The 20059-nt window shown below is 35.4% G+C and overlaps 2 protein-coding genes across 3 annotated transcripts; one reads left to right on the top strand and one right to left on the bottom strand.

Annotated features, from left to right (window-relative positions):
- Window positions 1-326: 326 nt before the first annotated feature.
- On the bottom strand, window positions 327-14846 carry LOC116293917 (allatostatin-A receptor-like). 2 transcript variants are annotated; one of them, XM_089027421.1, is made up of 3 exons: window positions 14620-14846; window positions 8977-9131; window positions 327-2509 (listed from the first exon to the last, which is right to left on the bottom strand). In XM_089027421.1, exon 3 carries the CDS (start codon window positions 2484-2486, stop codon window positions 1416-1418), a length of 1071 nt encoding a protein of 356 aa, XP_088883547.1. In that variant the 5' UTR covers window positions 2487-2509; window positions 8977-9131; window positions 14620-14846; the 3' UTR covers window positions 327-1415. The 2 variants fall into 2 exon arrangements, with proteins under 2 accessions (XP_088883547.1, XP_031557272.2); XM_031701412.2 differs by lacking the exons at window positions 8977-9131; window positions 14620-14846 and adding an exon at window positions 5426-5510.
- On the top strand, window positions 7598-18832 carry LOC116293916 (uncharacterized). Its single transcript, XM_031701413.2, has 5 exons — window positions 7598-7641; window positions 16285-16371; window positions 16514-16630; window positions 17464-17538; window positions 17866-18832. The coding sequence occupies exons 1-5, from the start codon at window positions 7614-7616 to the stop codon at window positions 18066-18068; spliced, it is 510 nt and encodes a 169-aa protein (XP_031557273.1). The 5' UTR covers window positions 7598-7613; the 3' UTR covers window positions 18069-18832.
- Window positions 18833-20059: the final 1227 nt, after the last annotated feature.

Genomic DNA, 20059 nt, shown 5'->3' with positions numbered 1-20059 from the left:
GTGTCATTCCCTTGAGAATAATATTCTTTGTTTGAGTTGTATCTATATTCATGTATCTTCTCATGTGCAACCTAGCGCAAACCTAAAACAAAGAAATCATACTCTAGGGAATGACACGTGGTCTGAATGGGACAACATTACGTCAGAGCCGAGGAGGTCTATAGGGCTTATATTTTAAGTTGTGACGTATTTCCGGGTCTAATCACACAAACAGATCCCTAAAATCTTGCCACACCTTATTCTCAGGTTCATTCTCTACCTTCAACAAATAGATATATGAACAGAAAATCCTGCTATGAAGGAAAAAAAACACGGAAAAATGTCCGTAGAAGTAATTATTTATTTGGGAGTCTTTTTCCTCTGTATAACGTCACACTTTTACAGCAGAAAAGGAAAGCTTGAAAGCTGTCAATATTCGTCGCTAGTCTACTCTTCCTATTTATCATGCATTGGAAGTTTCTATGCTATGTAATAAAATGGATGGGCGTACGATGACAAAAGATGTTGTAGTTGGTTGTCATTTAAACTGTCAACCAGATATCTATTGGACAATCCAATAAGACAAATTGATACATTAGTAGCGTCTTTCAACGCTGTGAGTCCAACGGGTCGGGTCGCTGGTTCGAGCCCTGCGGTCGTCACATGTGAATTGAGTTTGTTTGATGTGTTGTTCTCTCCTATGCTACGAGGATTTTCTCCGGGTTCTCCGGTTTCCTCCCTCCGTAAAAATCAACATGTGAGCTGAGCGTTGTGTGCATAGAATATTGAATGTAGTGGTAGTGCGGGTGAGCGAAAAGTGTCCCCAATTAGTGCTAAATAAAAGTGATTTATTTATTTTTTATAGTACGTCCTCGAGGCACCAAGGAAATCTTACTTCATGGCACTCAATTTTTCTTGTGTAGACACTAGCCTTGGCTTAAAGTCTCGTTCGTAAATAAACCTGTGAGTTTCCAGCCAGAATTGGCGCCGAATGATAACTTGTTTGTTGGACCAAAATTATTCTTATAAATAGCGCAGCGGTTAACGTTTTAAGGTTTTTTTCAGTCATTTTTAGCTAGGTAAAAGACGTTTCACCCAATTTTAGGGGCTTTTCCTATAGCCAGTTATTTTTACTGAGCTTGTCAAAAAAATGTCAGCTAGTTTTCGATCTCCCATCTTTCTTAGCTGAGATAGCCCATTCTACATAAACCAAAAAGGATTTTCTGATACAAGTCTCACACGAGGTTGTCATGAATTGGCGTTGCACTACGATCTTTCTTAGCTAGTCAAAAGACATCAGAATATATAAGCCATTCTATATACCAAGAAACTGATAAGGATTTTCAATACTTGTGTCAGTTTTCTCTGCTTGTCAAAAGATATCAGAATATATAACTTGTTCTATATACTGATAGTAAGAATTTTCAATACGTGTCTCACAACGACGTTGTTATGGATTGGCGTTGCACTAGTTCTGTGATACAAGTAGACTTCCCTGTCGTTTGCGGGGCACTCCTCGAGGACCGATTCCGCACATCGTCACGTGATCCAACACATTTTGAAAAACATAATATTGTACTGAACTCTACACGAAATTGTTCACAAAATATAATGTAGATAAAGGGATTTATCGCCGAGTTTGCTATGCCAAAATATGGTAAAACAAAGTAAAGTTTGAAAGGAATAGTCCAATAAATGTCTGGCGCAAATTGCCTGAGAAACTCGGCGACTTGAAGAGGAAGCCAACAAAGTGTAAAAACAACCACGACAGTTATGAGCATTTTAGTGGCTTTCCTCCGACCTTTTTTGATCCTGTTCATGGCTTCCGCAGTTTGATGGCCTGGGGTAGAAGCTCTCCATAACTTTATACCCATTATTAGATAGAGCGTTGACATGACAACGAGTGGTATTACGTAACCAACAAGCCCAAATGCTATGGTGTAAGCATGGCCATTTAGTCCATGTCCTTTCCAGTTTTCAACACAGGCGTATCCATCGCCATATACGATAGACATCGAGACAACTGTAAGTGGAATACAGAAGGCAAGGGATAAAATCCACAGCAAAGTCATTAGCCTTTTGGTTTTACTAAAGGTCATGAACCTTGCTAACGGAAACATGATCGCGAAGAATCGATCGAAAGTTATTGCACAAAGAGTTAAAACTGAACATATGACGCTCAATATTTGGATAGACATGGCTAATTTACAGGTCACTTGTCCCAGTACTCCTCCAAACCATCTAAAACCAACATAGAAATGTTTTGTAAGATAGAAGACCACGATCACCATGAGGAGGTCAGCGGCTGCTAAATTGGCAATAAGCAAGTTTATAGTAGTGCGCATGTGTATGCGCGTTCGCACTATATGGATGACGGTGAAGTTGCCAATAAGATCCAGTATACAGATGATTATACCAAGAATCGTTAATACAATGGCCAACTCGCGACCAAACAGATGACTACCCCACGGATCACCAAAGGGCTTGTGACTTGAGTTATTTGCCATTATTTTCCACTTGAGTGAAGCCTCTGAAAAAATGAGAATAATTTAATTATTTGGGTGAAAAAAAAAGTCATAAAATCAGATCTAAACCCAGTTCGTTTCTGCCCGATCGATATTGAATTTCGTAATGCATTTTATTAATAGTGACATATTCTTGGGGACTCAAAATCCCTTGAGCGGATATAAAGCCGCCATGTTGTTTGACCTAACAAGAGAAGCTAATGAGGAATGCTTTTTTATTGTCAACTAATATTGCGGATATGACGGTTTGACTGTAAAATTAAATTGAAATTGGGTTTTAGATGCCGGATGACTATATAAAAAACACTGAGCCGCCATGTTGGTTGACCAAACGAGAGAAGCTAATGAGGAATGCTTTGCCATTGTCAGCCAACATTGCAAATATGACGCATGAGCTGGTTTGACTGTAAGATTAAATTGAAATTGGGTTTTAGATGCCGGATGACTTTAGCGTTGAGAAAGAAAAAATTCGAAATGGAGCTTGAAAGATGAGAATTCAAAATGTATGTGATATCTTTGTAATCGAGATAAGCACGACAAGAGTGATTAAGTAGATCATTTATTAATGCTCCATAAATTTATTTTGCAAATTATGGAAGACGACAACGTCATAATCTTGAAGGATGAGTAAAATGAGGAAAGGCAAAGTATTAACATGAACACACAAAAATAAGAAGCAAGTAGTGCAAGTAGTTTTGTAGGTCTACAGTCTACTGAGGTCTATTTAATAATTTATGCACATTTTCTTACAAAGTTTTTATCGGATATATGGTTTGCACTCTTGTGCAGCCTTAAAGGACTAAAGCAGCCGAAACCGATTATGCTTGATACGCTTTAAAAACTGCTCTTGGCCTTTTGCACAACTGACTAGAGCTAGAAATCCCCTCACACTAATCCAGGTTACTTATCTATTATATAGCGATGAACTATCGGTTAACAACCTAGGTGAACTCTCAAAAGAACAACAAGTACCTGAGCTCCCATCACCAGGTTCTTTAGTACGAGTTTTCTCATAGCGTCTGTGGTACCATACTTTTTTCTGGGAGCGAGAAACGAGTGGCAGAACTTTACCCCTGGGTTCCCGAAAATGCGTGTTAACCGACAATCTAATCTAGTTCTTAGGAAAATAAGTATTTTTCATATCCCATTATACTGGCAATTTATATTACCTGGAAGACCACGTGATGAGTTAGGTAGGAAGATCATGTCAGTCAATTGAAATTAAGTCCAATAGAATCAAAAGATTCTAGATTTCGAGCAAGTGGTTGTGGATTTTAAAATGCTCGAGTTAATTTGAATTTATTTGCAGTCTTTTGTAATTCATGCATTAACCCACACCGCGTCGTCTGTCTTAAAGGGGCACTTGGATGAAAACGCCCCAATTTTGAAAGTCCAAATAACTGAAGTATTTGAGGATAATATGACTCTATTACGATTATGTAAATCGGATTAGTGAAAATTTTAGCCTGAGCCACGTGCTGTTGAGAAATTTTGGTTTAAAAGCGAAAAGAATAATAGGGTTGAGTAAATTTACTCACAATTTAGATGCTAAATAAAACTGATAATTGTAACACCCCACTTTTGACCGTCAAGAAATATGTTGCTTGGCTACGATTGGGGCCATATAGATAAATTTACCAAGTTTAAAGTCATTTCCAATTTTCACCGATTTTCATCCAAGTGCCCCTTTAAGCTTTATGCACGTAATGAACCGTAGATGTTATTAAGTCTCCTATACCTTATCTTGTGTATCTTGTAGCACATTCTCATTTGTCTCGTCATTTGTCTAATGTGTCGCCATTTTAACGCCGTAGTGGTAAAGTTTTCCACAATAAATTGATACTTCATTTATAAACCTTTCAGTAAATATACAATAATTCACTGTTATCGAGGCGCCCTGACGAAGTGGAAAATTCCGAATGTTTTTCTTCACGATTTTGGTTTGGCATGGTTCATAGTCATCAGAATGTCACCCAGTGGTTCTTGAGTTAATTCTATGAAGAAAACCTTATCAGGATGTCATATCTGCCTTAGGGGTTTTACATCTATTATCTTTTACCCCAAAATTGCAAAAAGCATTGTATGTTTCTCAGTTTTAATTATTTTTTCAAGCAGTCATAAAAGTCCTTTTATGTTTCCTTTTAATGAGTCCCCTCATTTTATTTCTGAGTTCATTTTCAAGTCATTAGGGAGTTTTTTCTTCCCTGCAAACGGCAAACACGTTTTCATCTTTTTCCTGTGTTTCACTTTACCTCTTGCAAACCGTCTCACCTAAAGACACATTTTCTTTTGTTTATCTACTATACTTGGAGATTTTTGCCGATTCCTTTTATTAATTTTAAAAATCAATTTTTCGATGGTCAACTGACGTTCCACGTTTGCCATAAACGAGATTAGTTCTACGACAAGCGTCTAATATTTCTATTCAAACTAGACGCATATCTGCGTGAACTCGGGCTTCATAGCAGAAAATCGAAAGAATTCTTCGTGAACACTTGTCATCCTTCTGACGAAACCTTGAAAAATTCCGCCATTACTCGACCATGTGCTTATGTGGCGCATACTACGCACGCGCATAGAACTTGCGCATGCGCTTTGAACGCAACTGCGATTTGTGACAGAACGCAAATAAAGCCCAATTTATATCCTCGGGCATTTCTTTGAAAGCCCGAGTAACTATTCTGCTTGAACATTTCACTATGATGGACAGAAAATAGAAAAGGAAAAGGTAGGAAATGTATGGAATAGCATAACGTAAATAGATGCGTAATCCAGCGTATGAGTTTATTTACTATAATCGTTTTGGTCGTTCTCTTAGCCATCCCAAAGAAATAAGTTGCTGTTAAGTCGTCGTAGATTTTTAAAAAAATCCGCAATAGTACACTCAACTATGAAATATTACGACCTACATGCTTACTTACCAACTAAAAGAAATAGCAATCCTGTAATAGATTTTTTAAAGCTACCTTGGAATGAAGAAACAGTCTAATCCTCAGTTGTTGGCGGTCATGCCAAATGTGTTCATCAGCATGAACGAGATAAAGACTTCAAGATTTTATGCAGATAAGATATTTAAATGTCTCTGCTGATTAGATTTAAAAAACCTTTGAGAAAATTCCACTTAAGCAGTATTTTTGTACTCGTCTGTTTTCACTGACGTCTGGTCCATATTGACAATGAGCACCCTGACTAACTCCCCATTAGGTGGAAAGTTATCCATTAATATCACTTTTTCAAAGCCTAATTGGATTTTGTCACCTACGCTCGCTTATCCACCAACCCTGGTGTAATACGTGTAGATGTTCAATTATCTTAATGATAAAAATCATTCCGGCACTTCATTTTTCCCCACTTTTAAAATGACCTGAAGAATAAGGTTTTAAAAAAATTAAAACTTCTCGAAAATCCAAAATTCAATCACGTTACTTTTACAGAAAACAGTTTATTTTTCGTAAACAACTGATTTGTAAAATACAATCTTTCCAAATTGTGTCTGAATCTTTTTTAACCGTCATATGCGGATTTTCTGAATATACTTTATCATATAATTATCCATAAAATACCTATATTTATCCTTTTCGAAAAACTGATATTTTCACATGTGAAAACAACATGTTATTTTCACATGTGAAAGTATCGTTACCAAGTGTATTTTAACTATTAGTTTATAAATAAAAACTTTTTTTAATTATAAAAGAAAGCTTATAAAGTTGATTTTATAGATGATTATATAATAAACAGAATATTACATGTGCGCTTGGAGACACGAAATTTATCTTCTCGTGTCACTCGAAGACAAATTTCGTATCTCCGTGCGCCCATGTAATATCCTCTGTGTAACCCATGGAAAAACAATATGATAAATCCAGTTAGTCCTACATGTATAATAAGCCACAATTTATATGCAAAATGGGAAGTAAAGATGAAACTCGAAGGATTCTTGTCATTTGTGTCAGAAATTAGCAAAACATATTTTCTACAATTCAGTCAAGCGAAGGTTGCAGAAGAGTTAATTTGGAAATATAAATTTTACAGTACATTTCTTTATTTTTCTCCAATTAATTAAATGTGCGTAAAAGAATGATAACATGGCAAAGAAAAGTCAAAAAGAAAAAAGAAAAAAAAAAAAAAAAGAAAAAGGAAAAATGAAAATAAGGCACGTCTTTAAAAGACTATTTTCTTTTCCTCTTTACTCATCTTTTATTTACAGAAAAAAAAAATGCTTTTTTTAAATCAAGCAACAGAATGAATAGGTAAATTCATAATCTTGATGAGACTCAGCCCAGAGGACGTTTCTGGCTATCGATATCGACTTTTTTTCAAAGACTTTGACCCACATTTGTAAATTATGTATGTAATGCAGTGTTTAAACAGCATAAATTTAAAGAAAAATCATTTTAAAAGCAATCCCTTAGGTTTTATTAAAAGTACTTTAATCGGTAGGTGGAAAAACACTTCAAATGATTAGACATCAAGCTTTCACTCAACATTATACTACGGTACGGGCTTTAGCAAATGAACTGACTTCAATATTATTCATCATTATATATAGACCATATACCCCAGATATACAAACGTCTGTAAATTTGTCGGTTTTCAACTAAAGTTTTTCGCGGCCGATATAACACTACAACACCAATCAATCTTCGTAGGGGTTCAACACTATAGTCAAGGTGCTCTTTCTAATGCTGTTCTGGTTTTTCAGTCAGTTTAAACCATTAAGAAACACGGCTTTACTCTAAATATTTGCCTTTCCTGTTACTTCGTTTTCTTTAATTTATTTTGTATTTCTTTCTTCGCTGTTTGTTAGTTTGTATGTGTAAATTTGATGTTTGCTTTGACCACCTGTCTCTTTGTCGCTGGTATTCGGTTTATCCTTTTCGAGTCCCACGGGACTGATATGTAAACCTTACAAAGTAATAAAGACCCCGAAGGAAAAAAACGCAAACAGGAGGGATGGCGCCGAAGGGAGGTTTTTTGAAACGAAAAGCCAGCAGCTGTTCTGTTCTATCCAAAACGAGACTCCGAGGAAAACATTTATTGAAAATTTGCATTATTATTATTGTCATCATCATCACTATCATCTTTTCCAGATCTTCACCTATAACAATGGCATCGCTGAAAAAGGATGTTCATGGTATTACAAACGCGTATCCTTTCTCCGCATGAGTTTTGTGACCGCGGCGCTTATCGAGAGGTCGTCATTCATGTTTTGACGGACTCTCTTTTTTATTCCGTTTTTCCTTTTGAGTACATTATAATACTTATCTTAAAGGAAAATTATTTCTAATATCATCACATTATCATTGTCCTTGTAGTCGTCGGTATCATCATCATTATCTTCATCATCATCATCATCATTATTTTTTTTTTTTTTTTCTTAAATTTAAAATTGAATATTCTTTAATCTTAATTGTCGGAAGATCAAATTAAATCTCTTCTCAGGTTTTTAAGATCCTATCAACGTTTCTTCACTAACTTCCTAGGCGTGTTGATCCGGTATTATATTCTAATACACTTCATAATATCCAATAGCTAAGTCGTAGCCTCTATAAGCTCTTCGGCGATCACTTTCGAGTTCTATTAAAAAAATTCTGCATGTGTATGCGCGCGCACTCGCGCAATACTGTCTCATATTTGCACTCATATTTGGCAAAGGTAATTTGCGCACGAAAATGCTTTGTCATACAAAACATTTTAATATTAATATTACTAACATTAATATTATAAATATTTAGTATATTAATGTAATACTGTCTCATATTTAATAAACGTTACTTGCGCGCGGAAATGCCTTGCCGTGTAAGATATATTAATATTTTTAAAAAATCGTTTTTAATCCATTATGAGAACGAAGCAGTGCTGAAATTTTAAATAATTTATCGTTATCTTCAGTTTTTTCTTCCTTTTTTCTCTAAATAAACGGCAAAAAATCAGTCATGTTATCTATCATGTGCGGTCATAATAGCCTACTTAGTATTATGGCAAAGCTAGGATCATAATGTCAAAATTGCATGTTAATTGACGTGGTTCTTTGTAAAGCTCTAAAAACAATTGGTCATCTAGGCCATCTAGCTCTACTTTCCTTTTCTTTCGAGAGAGAGCAAATTAAAGCTGGTGCATCGATGCTCGATGAGACCATTTTTGTCATTAGAAAGAGTGAAAAATAAAACGAGAAAAAGACTCAAAAACCAACAAGTTGGATCGAGAAATTTAACGGCTAACAATTACAAAAGTTTCTGTTCAAATTTAAGAGAAACTAGTTGTCCGATTGTTTTAGTATTACTCAATGGATAGAATTACTTTTAATCACAAGGGAAAGTTTCACTGACTACACTGAGTAGCTCAAATAAACCGATTTCCCTAAAGAACTGAACAGCATGTATACTTGGACAGTCCATCAGATTGCGACTTATCCCGGCGATATTTAGTCGATGGCCGGGTCATTTTTGGGGTAGTATTGAGTGAATACCTTCAATCGAAGTCCTTTAATCGCCTTCTACCTGGGCCTTTTTCGATTTGCTACCAGCTACCAAACAGACGTCCTCTAGATACGCCACAAAGGACTGACTAATATCCAAATGTAAAACCAGATCCTCTCATCTCACAACCAATCGGAAGAATGTTCTGGAGAGAACAAATAAAAAGGCAAAACAATGGGGGTGTAGCCCAAATAAGATCAACTTGATCAGTTGGCGGAAAAACTAGACTACAAAACGCCTTCGACCACTTCTCTTTGATAAGCCTCAAGATGGTTTATTTTGTACGTTATTGCGAATTACGTAAGCTATATTAATAAGTCTTGAATTCAATTAAAAATACCGCCTGCCATATCAGTCTTTTTTAATTAGCCCATTTGCATGTCTAAAACATGACAAGTATGAAATTAACTATTTATTTTTGTAGGCAATACTTCGTTTTCCTAATCATTTTTTGGAAATTCGAATTCCGTTTTTTTTTAGGAATTGTTCATTAATTATGCCTTGAGTGGGGGGGGGGAGGGGGGGTAGGCTGGAGGAAAAGTAGGGGGGCTTTGAAAAAAAATCACACAAGCAAGGGGGGGCTTTAATAGTATTTGCTGACTTAAAGGGAGGGGGGAGTTGAAACAAATAATTAAGGTATGTCTAAAAGGTCACAATAATAATATAATAATAATATTTATTTATAAAGCGCAAATACAAATCTGTTCTAAGCGCTAGTAAACAAACGACAAAGACAAAGACAACGACAAAATAAAATAATTTACAAAGAATATGCTAATTTGAAGAGATAAGTTTTAAGTTCAGTTTTGAATGAGGCAAGACTTGATGCATTTCGGAGAGATATTGGAAGTGAGTTCCAGAGTTCAGGAGCAGCCACAGAGAAGGAGCGATGACCATAAGATTTAAGATTATAAGAATGTGCTGATAGAAGAACTTGTGATGCAGAACGAAGATTACGGTTCGGTTTATACACTGAAATGAGTTCCCGGATATAGATAGGAGATTGGCCATGAAGAGCTTTAAAAGTAAGTAATAGGATTTTATATTTGATTCTAGATTCAATTGGTAGCCAATGCAGATTAACGAGGATAGGTGTAATGTGGTCATGTTTATGGGAAAGAGTGATTATTCTGGCAGCAGCATTCTGTACAGATTGTAGTTTATCTAAGAGTTTGTTTGGTAAGCCAAAGAGCAGAGAGTTACAGTTGTCGAGTTTGGAGGATATGAACGCGTGGACGAGAGTTTCAGTTGTTTTCAAAGAGATGTATTTTCTTATTTTAGCAATGTTTCTGAGATGATAAAAAGAAGACTTGCAAATATTATTCACATGACGAACCAAAGTAAGATGCGTATCAAATATGACACCAATGTTCCGAGCATGCATTGAGGGCATTATCACATCAGAACCAAATTGAAGAGAAGGAAGAGTTAACTGTGGGCTGTGCTTCGAAGAAAATAACAGGAATTCAGTTTTGCCTTTATTTAGTTTCAATTTATTTGTAGTCATCCAAGCATCAATATCAGATAGACAGTTTTCAATCAGATTCATGGAATCATTAAGGGACAAATCATCATTACAGGAGAAAGGAATATATAATTGAGTGTCATCAGCATAAAGGTGGAAAGACATTCTGTGTATTCGGAGGATATCAGCTACTGGAGAAGTATAAAGGAGATACAACAAAGGACCAAGTACAGAACCTTGAGGTACGCCACAATCAAGTTGAAGGGCTTCAGAAGAAAAATCATCAATGGAAACAAATTGAAAGCGATCAGTGAGGTAGGACTTAAACCATTGAAGAGCTATGCCAGAAATGCCAAATTTTGTATGGAGACGATCTAGAAGAATTTGATGATCAACTGTGTCAAATGCAGCAGATAGGTCCAAGAGTAGCATGGCAACACAAGAACGATTGTCAATGGAGTGGAGGATATCATTTTGTACTCGAAGAAGAGCAGTTTCACAGCTATGAAATGTTTTGTATGCAGACTGCAATGGTTCATGGAGATTGTTCAGAGACAGATAATCATTTAGCTGAAGGGAAACGACTTTTCCAATAATCTTGGAGATATTCTTTAAATTAGAGATAGGGCGATAATTTCCAAAAATTTCATGATCAAGAGATGGTTTTTTCAGTAACGGTTTTAAAATAATAACAAGATGTGGGTAGGGGGGGTTGTGAATTTTTCCAAGGTTTTTTTTCGATTTTTCCTCCCCCCCCCCGAGGCATAATTAATGAACAGTCCCTGAATTTTGTGATTGGCTCTAAAATATTGAAAATTATTAGTAGTATATTATAATATGGACGAAAAGGTCCTTGAATTGCATTAGTAAAAAAGCGACAAAATCATGATCTTAAATTTGTTTTCGACACATAAACTCTTGATGTAATATAAGAAACTATTTGCTGAGTCATTAGTCGATCTCTTTTGTTCTTCCGGCATGGTTTTGATTCAGTAACGAAGTAGCAAGTGGTTGGAAAATAGTTGAGGCACTATCGGCCTCGAAAGCGCGGCTTTGAAAGTCAAACATGATCTGAACAAGCGAAGTAACACTATCCCAACGCGGATCACTGAGCCATGGGATTAGCAAAAAATACCCCCTCAAACAGGTAAATTAATTCTATGTTCCAAACGAATTTGAACCGCTTGAAAAATAATACCTCCGCCATAAGACAAAGATATCACCTCTCAAAACTTCAGGTTAACCTATCTTTGTTTGAACATGTCTTTCGAAGTTAAATTGAAAGAATCTCTCTCAAGCCATTAATGTTCCAAACGAATTTGAACCGCTTGTGAAAAATAATACCTCCATAAGACAAAGGTATCACCTCTCAAAACTTCAGGTTAACCTATCTTTGTTTAAACATGTCTTTCGAAGTTAAATTCAAAGAAATCTCTATCAAGCCATTAATCGCTTCCACTTTTTAAATTTGCATTTCACTTTTCACTATTTCAGCTTTATACACCAACTTGCAAGAACATTGACATACGAAAATAGAACATTAGTGATTTAGTGGGATAGGAATTATATTAAAAAACAAAAGAAGATCACTGAAGCTGAACCTTTTCTTTTGTCTTTTAATGTATTCCTTTCTCACTAAATTACTAATGTTCTATTTTCGTATGTCAACGTTCTTGCAAGTAGGTGTACAAACATCTAAGCAAAATTTAACCAGCCGAAATCCTATTCTTCTGGTGAACAAAGGGCGTGGTCAATTAAAAAGTTTACTCTAATCCAGTCGTCTAGTATACAGTCAATTCAAAAAACGTTGTCGTCGACCATCACAAGCCTACGCGACTGGACCGAAAGGAACTCTGGGTAGCAATCATTAAAGCCGACGGAGTTGACTCCATAATTTTATCTGACTAGTTATGCCTGGTTTACAGCACGAACCTTCGTACGCGAGCGGGAAGTGTTGAAGGAGACGTTTTTTTATATTTTCGAAATTGTGAACTGAATCATAACTACTTTGTTTTCCTTTCCCTAAACCCAAAGACATGCATTTGATGGATTGTTTCTCGCCATTATTATCTTATTACTAGCGGGAACAATTAATTCAGAACGAATATTTAACCGCTTCAGTGATTTTTAGGCATATTCCTTTCGGTCCAGTCGCGTAGGCTTGAGCCGGTCGACGACAACGTTTTTTGAATTGACTGTATCATCGAAGGCTAACCTTTGACAAAAATCCAACTCAAATTTGACTGGCTGCGCAAATATATTTGAGCATGCGCAATAATTACTAAGAATTTACAAGTCTTGCCCGCCAATTTCTCGCTATTAAGGTATGGCAGTTTACAATATGTGATGCCTAATCGAGAGTGAATGGTGTATTAGCACGACTGAGCCAGCATGAGAGCAATGAATTATATATAAAAGTACCACAGTTTTGAGTTATTTTTTCTTTCCAGTGTAGAAGTTACTGACTAAATAGTAACCTGTAGAGAACCAACTATTTTTCACTGTTTTAGATATTAGTATTGATAGTACTCGAAGACGTTCTTCAGTTTTGAAAAGAAGTCCCATTTCGAATTAATACGGCTTTTAGAAAAGTGACGTTAGTGCTCATGCAGCTTTCAATGACAGTTAAGTGGAAAAATTTTGGAATGAAAAACAATGTTCAAGCTAGTTATTGAAGGATTCAAATCCACTACGTTTAGATATTTTATTTTCATTTTATTTCATTTTTATTGCCTCGCGCAGTTGTAAGTTAATTCATGTAGCCCTGAAGATGGCGAATATGGCCGAAAGCTTGGCAAGAACATAAACATTTTAAACGTGATGGAAATGAATTCTTCACTAAAATATGAATTTATGAATTGAGCGGTCCGATGGTCTGATTATAGGATACAGTCTAAAACGTAGTCTCCCCTGCAGCAGTTCTTAAAGACACTAAGAATGACTGCAGGGAAGACCGCTATCTATAACCATACAAAAATGCCTGCGCTTTTTCATTATTTGATTGAAGAAGCCGCTACAATTTAAAATATTAACCACTGATGGCACTCAATCGATGAAAGTGGGAAAAGCTTGAAATGAAATAAATGTTAACCTCACTTTTCTTATGAATTGAGCGGGCAGATTGTCTGAACAGTCTAAGACCACAAGAAAATGAAACCTGCGCCACTACAATTAAAAATATCAGAGAGCTGGTCATTTTCAAAACCGCTTATTAACGGATTTAAATGCCTCTGCCTACATAATCATATGAAACTACTCTTAGAAGCAATACAAGCTTTATTGGGTCTTTATTAATCAAAAGATGTGAATGCTTAACTCAAGGCCTGACGCAAGACGGTTTCTATATGAAAAAATCCAGGCAACCCAGTTAACGCTCTTAGAGCGTCTTGTTTGCCTGGATACCGTTTTTATTGATCACTGGTGAGTACACGAACATTCACATTATTCAGACAGATCAGTTGCCCATCTTTAAATCTAAAGACGTTTTATTAAAAGCGTCACTGAACTAATCAGCTATGAATACACACGATCACACCCCTCCAGTTTTACTCATAAAACAATGTCAAAAAGTATCATAATTTTGTGGTTTACCATAGAAAAAAAAAGAGAATTTCCTTAAAACCAGTTGCGTAATTGTTCGGGTTTCTTTTTCACCTGACGCGTATGTATTCGAAGTAAACTGAGCCAACTGAAAATCGAAAACTAATAACTGGCAACTGACATGTAATATTTCATACAGCATGTGATCGCAAAGAGTTTTGGATAAGCGAAAGATGAAGATTTATTTGCAGTTGATTTTGATAATGTTCGTTTCAATTCCAAGGAGCTGCTTAGAGTCAAGTACAGACCGAATTTAATAAATGAAAGTTAAATTGGGTCTGTACGCAGGCTACTATCATTCAGCATTGACGACTTAATTACCAACAAATTAATATGCACCTTACATACTTCACGCTACTATTAGCCTTTCCGAGGTTGAAGGAAAAACTGGGTCTAGTTTGCATTGCAGTGCATTGTGAGGCTGTTTTAGGCAACATATTTCCAAGATGGCGTCCATTTCATCCCTTAAACAGCCCCAAAATGCATTGCAATGCAAACTAGACCCAGTTTTTCCTCAGCCTTAGAACGGCTAATACGATAGGTATCGAATTGATAATACAATAAATACCTGAATAGTACTTTCTCTCCCATTTGCATGTTTTCTTTTGGTTGCTCAAGCCTGCTTTCTTCCCGTTTATTTCTACGGCAATTGAACGAGTGTGTGACCTAGAAACGTAAACGAGGTTGGTTGTGGTTAAGAGTTACCCCAGTAATTATTTAATTGGGGAAGAGTGACCATTATAACTTAAAAATTAAAGTCAGAAAGAAGAAATATATAAAATTCATATCTCACCTCGTTATCCGTATACGCATTTCCACGTGATACCTTGGGACTATATGATGGAAACTACGGATTTATAGTAATTGTGTTATCCAATGAGGTTATAAACGGTCAATTTCTCCCATGAACAGGATCTCAGCGTTCAGATTTAATCCACCATCAAAGTCTGGCGTCATTCTCTTCCATCCTGCACGATAGCAGCAAACTATCTAGCTGCGCAGGTGGCCAGCGGTACAAGAAGTCGATGAAACTTGATTTGAAGGTCGCAGCTTATGTAAAGAGTGCGCGCCTGTTCAGCGAAAGGCTCTCATAAGAGAACGTATGGTAGTAGCACAACAAGGATTTTGAGAATTTTACAAAACAAAAACAAAAAAACAAACAAAAACAAAAAAATACAAAAAAAAAAACGGAAAAAAAAAAAAAAAAAAAAACAACCCAGGACGAAGTGATAAAGCAGAATTCATCGTCTTACTTAGCAGATATCAAACTATCGCTTGTAATACTCACATATATCCATGCTGAATGCGAAGATTTGACGCTAAAATATGTCGGTGCTCTAGTTAATAATCCCAACTTTTTCGACTAAGTACTGATTCCAAGATGGGACGAGCTACACTGCGAGCAGAGGGACGGGCCCCTCTCGTTCTGTTGAAAGGCAAGGCACATGTTAATAATGATGTTTTTTATAATTTAAACTTCTTCCAAAAATCAAAAATTTTATATTGAGACTAAACAGCAGCAACTGTATTTAAAGAAAAATGGACGCTTCATAAACTTGATAAAATATTTTTATGAGTAACGCACTCCTGATTTTAGGTGAATAAAGATATTGCAGCCTAATTAGCAGAGCTATAGGCCTATTGTTTCCTTTTTCTTTTCCCATATCATGCACAATCCATTGTCATCAATAACACTAAATTTATTTATAAAGTATTTATAGCTATCGACAAGTTTTGTCGTACATGTTTGTAATTTAATAAGCCAGACTGATTGATCTAAATGACGACATACTCTACAGGAATTCAATCCTCCTTATCTCGTTCTTTGTTGTGTACTGCTGTTAAATTGCTTTACCATGGATACAGAGTCGTCCTGACTATGACAAAGACTTTTTTGGGCCAAATATTCCTTAATTTGAGGACCAAATTTAAACACTGATCTTAGGTGTTTTAGGAAGAGATAACTAGCTAAAAACTAGGTGTTTTAGGTTAAATCCCGTGAAAGTTTTTCATCGAGTCAAACGTGAGTGGTCAAAGCTTTGAGGATATGTTTATCACAGTCAAGTATGGAGGTATCGCTCAAAAAGCTGTAAATTCTATCACTTTTCAGTGCACTCTAAATGTTTTTGACATTCATGGTACTAGATAAACACACAGAGTGCACACACAGTTAATTTAGAGAATGATATTCAATCATATTGACAAGAATGTTTTTTAATGTCTTATCATCCAGATAGCGAGCAAGCCTTGTTTAACCCAAACTGTATTACGAAGAACCTTCTAGAGGATATAAAACGTAGATGCCAATGCGACAAAGACGGTAAGCCAGGCAAAGAACTCATTAGTCTGAAAGGGCGCAGCTGTCATGTTCAATTAAATCAGTAAATAATAAGTGTTGTTTCTCATTGTTTAGGAGTTTACAATACCAATTTGTTGTCATGAAAACTGTTTTTTGTTTCTAGTTACTGTGGACTTGTCAGATGAACTTGGCAATGTTCAAAATCTTATAGAACATGGTAGAAAATATGCAAACGATGTTCTAAAACCTAGAGGAACTTTTGTGCTTATCAGAGTAGAAAGTAAGTTAATCTTTAACAACAAATTAATGACACGGTGATTTGATTTGTTTATCATTGGGATTATCAACTCTAAAAGAACTCTAAAGGCACAGTGATGTTACATTTTTTATCTAGAAGGGATCACTGACGTCAATTATGAACTCCATCTTTGTGGGCTAAAAAATCAGAATGAAAAGAGAGAGTTAAAGAAATGTGCTTAAAATGGGTAAAGGTGAAGAAATGAAAGAAAAAAAAGTCATTTAAAATGGAAAATTAAAGTAAAAAAAAAGCAATGATATTACAAGATTTTTGTCATCCATTACTTTTATTAAGAGCCTTTGAATAAAAGAAATAAAAATTAAAACATTTTACCCAAATTAAGATTCTAAAGCGTTTTGGTATAAATCTACTATTGTTCTATCACAAATTCTGTGCTCTGATTGGCTGAGCTACTAGTTGTCTATTAGTGATGGACCACTCCTACTTTTAGTGAAAAGTGCTGGCTTTGAAAACCAAACTATGACTAGTATCGTTTGTATTCATTTTAAATATATTATCAAAAGCTAAACTTATCAAACTATGAAAAAAATAAATTATTCAAACTGCCATTATTCCAGAATTATTTGTATCCATTTATTTTTCTGACTATTAGTCTATTGATACTAAAATGATTAGATCTCTTGTGCCCTCGCATGGCTAGACCACCTGGGCTCAGGAACAGCAGTAACTTTTTAAAATCTTGAGGGGGGGGGGGGGGGGGGGGGGGCTAAGAAGTACATTTTGCTGAGTTTGGTTTAATCATATATTTGATTAATTAATAATAATAATTATTATCATAATTATATTAATCATAGAAAAAGAGGGATCAGAGAGTCCATTATATACGCCCATGCTGAATAACATAGAGGTGGTAACATCTTCTTTTAGAGGTTTGTATAATATATGTATATATGTATACTAGCACTATCCTTACCCAAGGTTTAAACTTTAATATTTAAAGGTTATAAAGGTTTGCATTGAGATTTGTATAGTAAACTAGGAAAAATGAAATTTATATGCTTAAAAATTTTTAATGCGTTTTTTTATGCACAACCTTTAAAGAAAGAAAATAAACTCTAAGAAATAATAAGTGGTCTGTAATGGAAACGGCATTACCCCCGAGCCCAAAAGGTCTATAGGACATATAAATTACTTTAAATGACCCATAAATGACCTTTTCAATCTTAAGATAATGTTAATTTAGTGATATCTTTTAGAACGTCTCAGTAGGCCAGAGAGCAATGCAAGCCAAAGAAACTCTGAAAGTCGACAAAGAAGAAAGTCTAGTGGCTCATCTTGGTCTAAAGCAAAAGCTAGTGTGCTCATGGCCAGTGGAAGTAGTAAATCAAGAAAAGCATCAAGAAATGAAAAACGTGTACAGATATCTAGAGAAAATGGAAAATTGGGAATGACTCTTTGAATAGACCTCTTTAGCTTCATATATAAATTGCCCATTCCAGATCACGACATTCCCCTGAGAATTGTTCTTTTATGACTTACATGTTAAAATATTTGCATATGAATGAATCAACCCCCAAAAGTGGCATCACATGGTCTGAAATGTGCACAACAAACAACAAAGCTAAAGAAGTCTATTGGCCATTACCCCCATTGTCTCAGTACAGGGTGATAAGGGTTATTTCATGAATTTTCATCATTTTGTTATATGAGTGGATCATTTTTATTGCTATTTTATTGTTTTGTGTGGCATGGGAAATCAAAGTAATGTCACATTGGAACAGAATTTTGTTCCCCTGTGGGTGCCCTGTTTATTTAAATGACATATTCTTGTGTACTGTAAAATTGTCTAAAGCTGGTAATTCTCAAGTGAAATGATTTTATTGTTCATGAGTCATTGACAGCACTCCAATCCATTCAAAAAACTTTGAATTGCCTAAAAATGGCCTTATAGAGTTGTTACTCAGTGGAGTTTAGTAAGAAGGGGGAAGGGAACTACTCTGTTGTTTTCCCAAGTTCTCTTTAACATTATTATTTAAGAGAAAAGCGTAGAATTATTTGTTCTGAAGCTTAACTTACGAGTTTAAAGATATCAATTTAGATTTTAATGTTCAAGTATTTATAAAAGATATATAAATATCTTTGGATGACACTTATATATATAGTATGCATACTCAAAAGGTGAGCATAAAAATTAATAAATTTATAATAGAGTGTAAAAATTTATTAATGTTTGCAGTTTCAGTTTAATTGAAGTAAATTATAAGTTCAAGAAACCAACACAAAGCAATACAGCAATATTCATACACGGGCCTTGATACTTTTCTTATCCAAGTCCAGTATTATTATAAGGTGTATTTCCTTCTGATGCCATATTCTTTTATGAAAGTCAAAAGTATCAAAACAAAATAGTAGTATTTAGAGACTGCAGAGGCAGGGAACTTTTTTCAGCATCAGTTTGAATTTTTTTAGGGGTTGAATATGCATCTATTTTTCCATATGTTCCTTCATGAATATAAACCCCTTGCAGCACTTTGGAATGCAGCTTAAGACAAAACAATAGGTTGCAATTATTCTCAGGAGATTGGAATTCTTTTGTTTTGTCCCCTAGGTCGAGAGCTGCTTTGACATCACATGCAAGGCGTCTATAAAGGCTTTGCACCATTGATGGCAGCCATGTTAGCCTCATAGGCCATGAGGGTGAGAGGACTAACTGTTTTAGTCAAATCAAACTAGTCAGTCAAATATATAGATGCAAATTAAATTTAATTCAATGTTTTGGTTTTCAAAGCCAGCACTTCTTTGCTGCTAGTAGGCTATAACTTATAGCCTATCAGTAGCTCATCCAATCAGAATGCAGCATTGACAATAGACCACTAGTTGGATTTGAGTAATATTTATCATTCTCCTTTTGCCAGCAAACAATTTTAAACCCTATTGTTCTTAGAATTTTACAATACATTTCCTAGTTAGGACTTATCAAATGAAGAAAACTTCACTTTCACTGCATAAATTCTTAACTGTGATAGCAGATTTTATATTTGTTCTCTTTCATGGTATAGAGAGTAAACGGAACTGCAGCAGGTACGCCCTCAGTGACCTATAGATTTCGACTTACCAACTACACTCCTTTCAAACTAGATTTTTTTCAAATTAGAATTATCGTTTACTAGCCATTAAAATGGGTTAAGGAGAAATGTAGTTCGATGAATGAAGTCAAACCTTGGTTTAGGCGAGGCCCAAACAAACAGTCCATGAAAACAATGAAAAATAATATAACGAGTGATGCAAGGCAAAACAGCTTACCTTTGCGTTGAGCCTTTACCATTTTACGTTATTTCCTGCGTGCATTTTTCAAGAAGAAAAGGAAAACCTTTTCATTTTTCCTTCGTTGTAAATATTTTAGAGGTTCAATCAATAGTTTCCCATGAACGATTGCGGGCCTGGAGAGTT

Source organism: Actinia tenebrosa, unplaced genomic scaffold, assembly GCF_029948245.1.
Source record: "Actinia tenebrosa isolate PJP-AT-01 unplaced genomic scaffold, QUT_ActTen_1.0 PGA_scaffold0__85_contigs__length_37466705, whole genome shotgun sequence".
Lineage (NCBI taxonomy): Eukaryota > Metazoa > Cnidaria > Anthozoa > Actiniaria > Actiniidae > Actinia > Actinia tenebrosa.
This window is presented reverse-complemented; position numbering and strand designations above follow the sequence as displayed.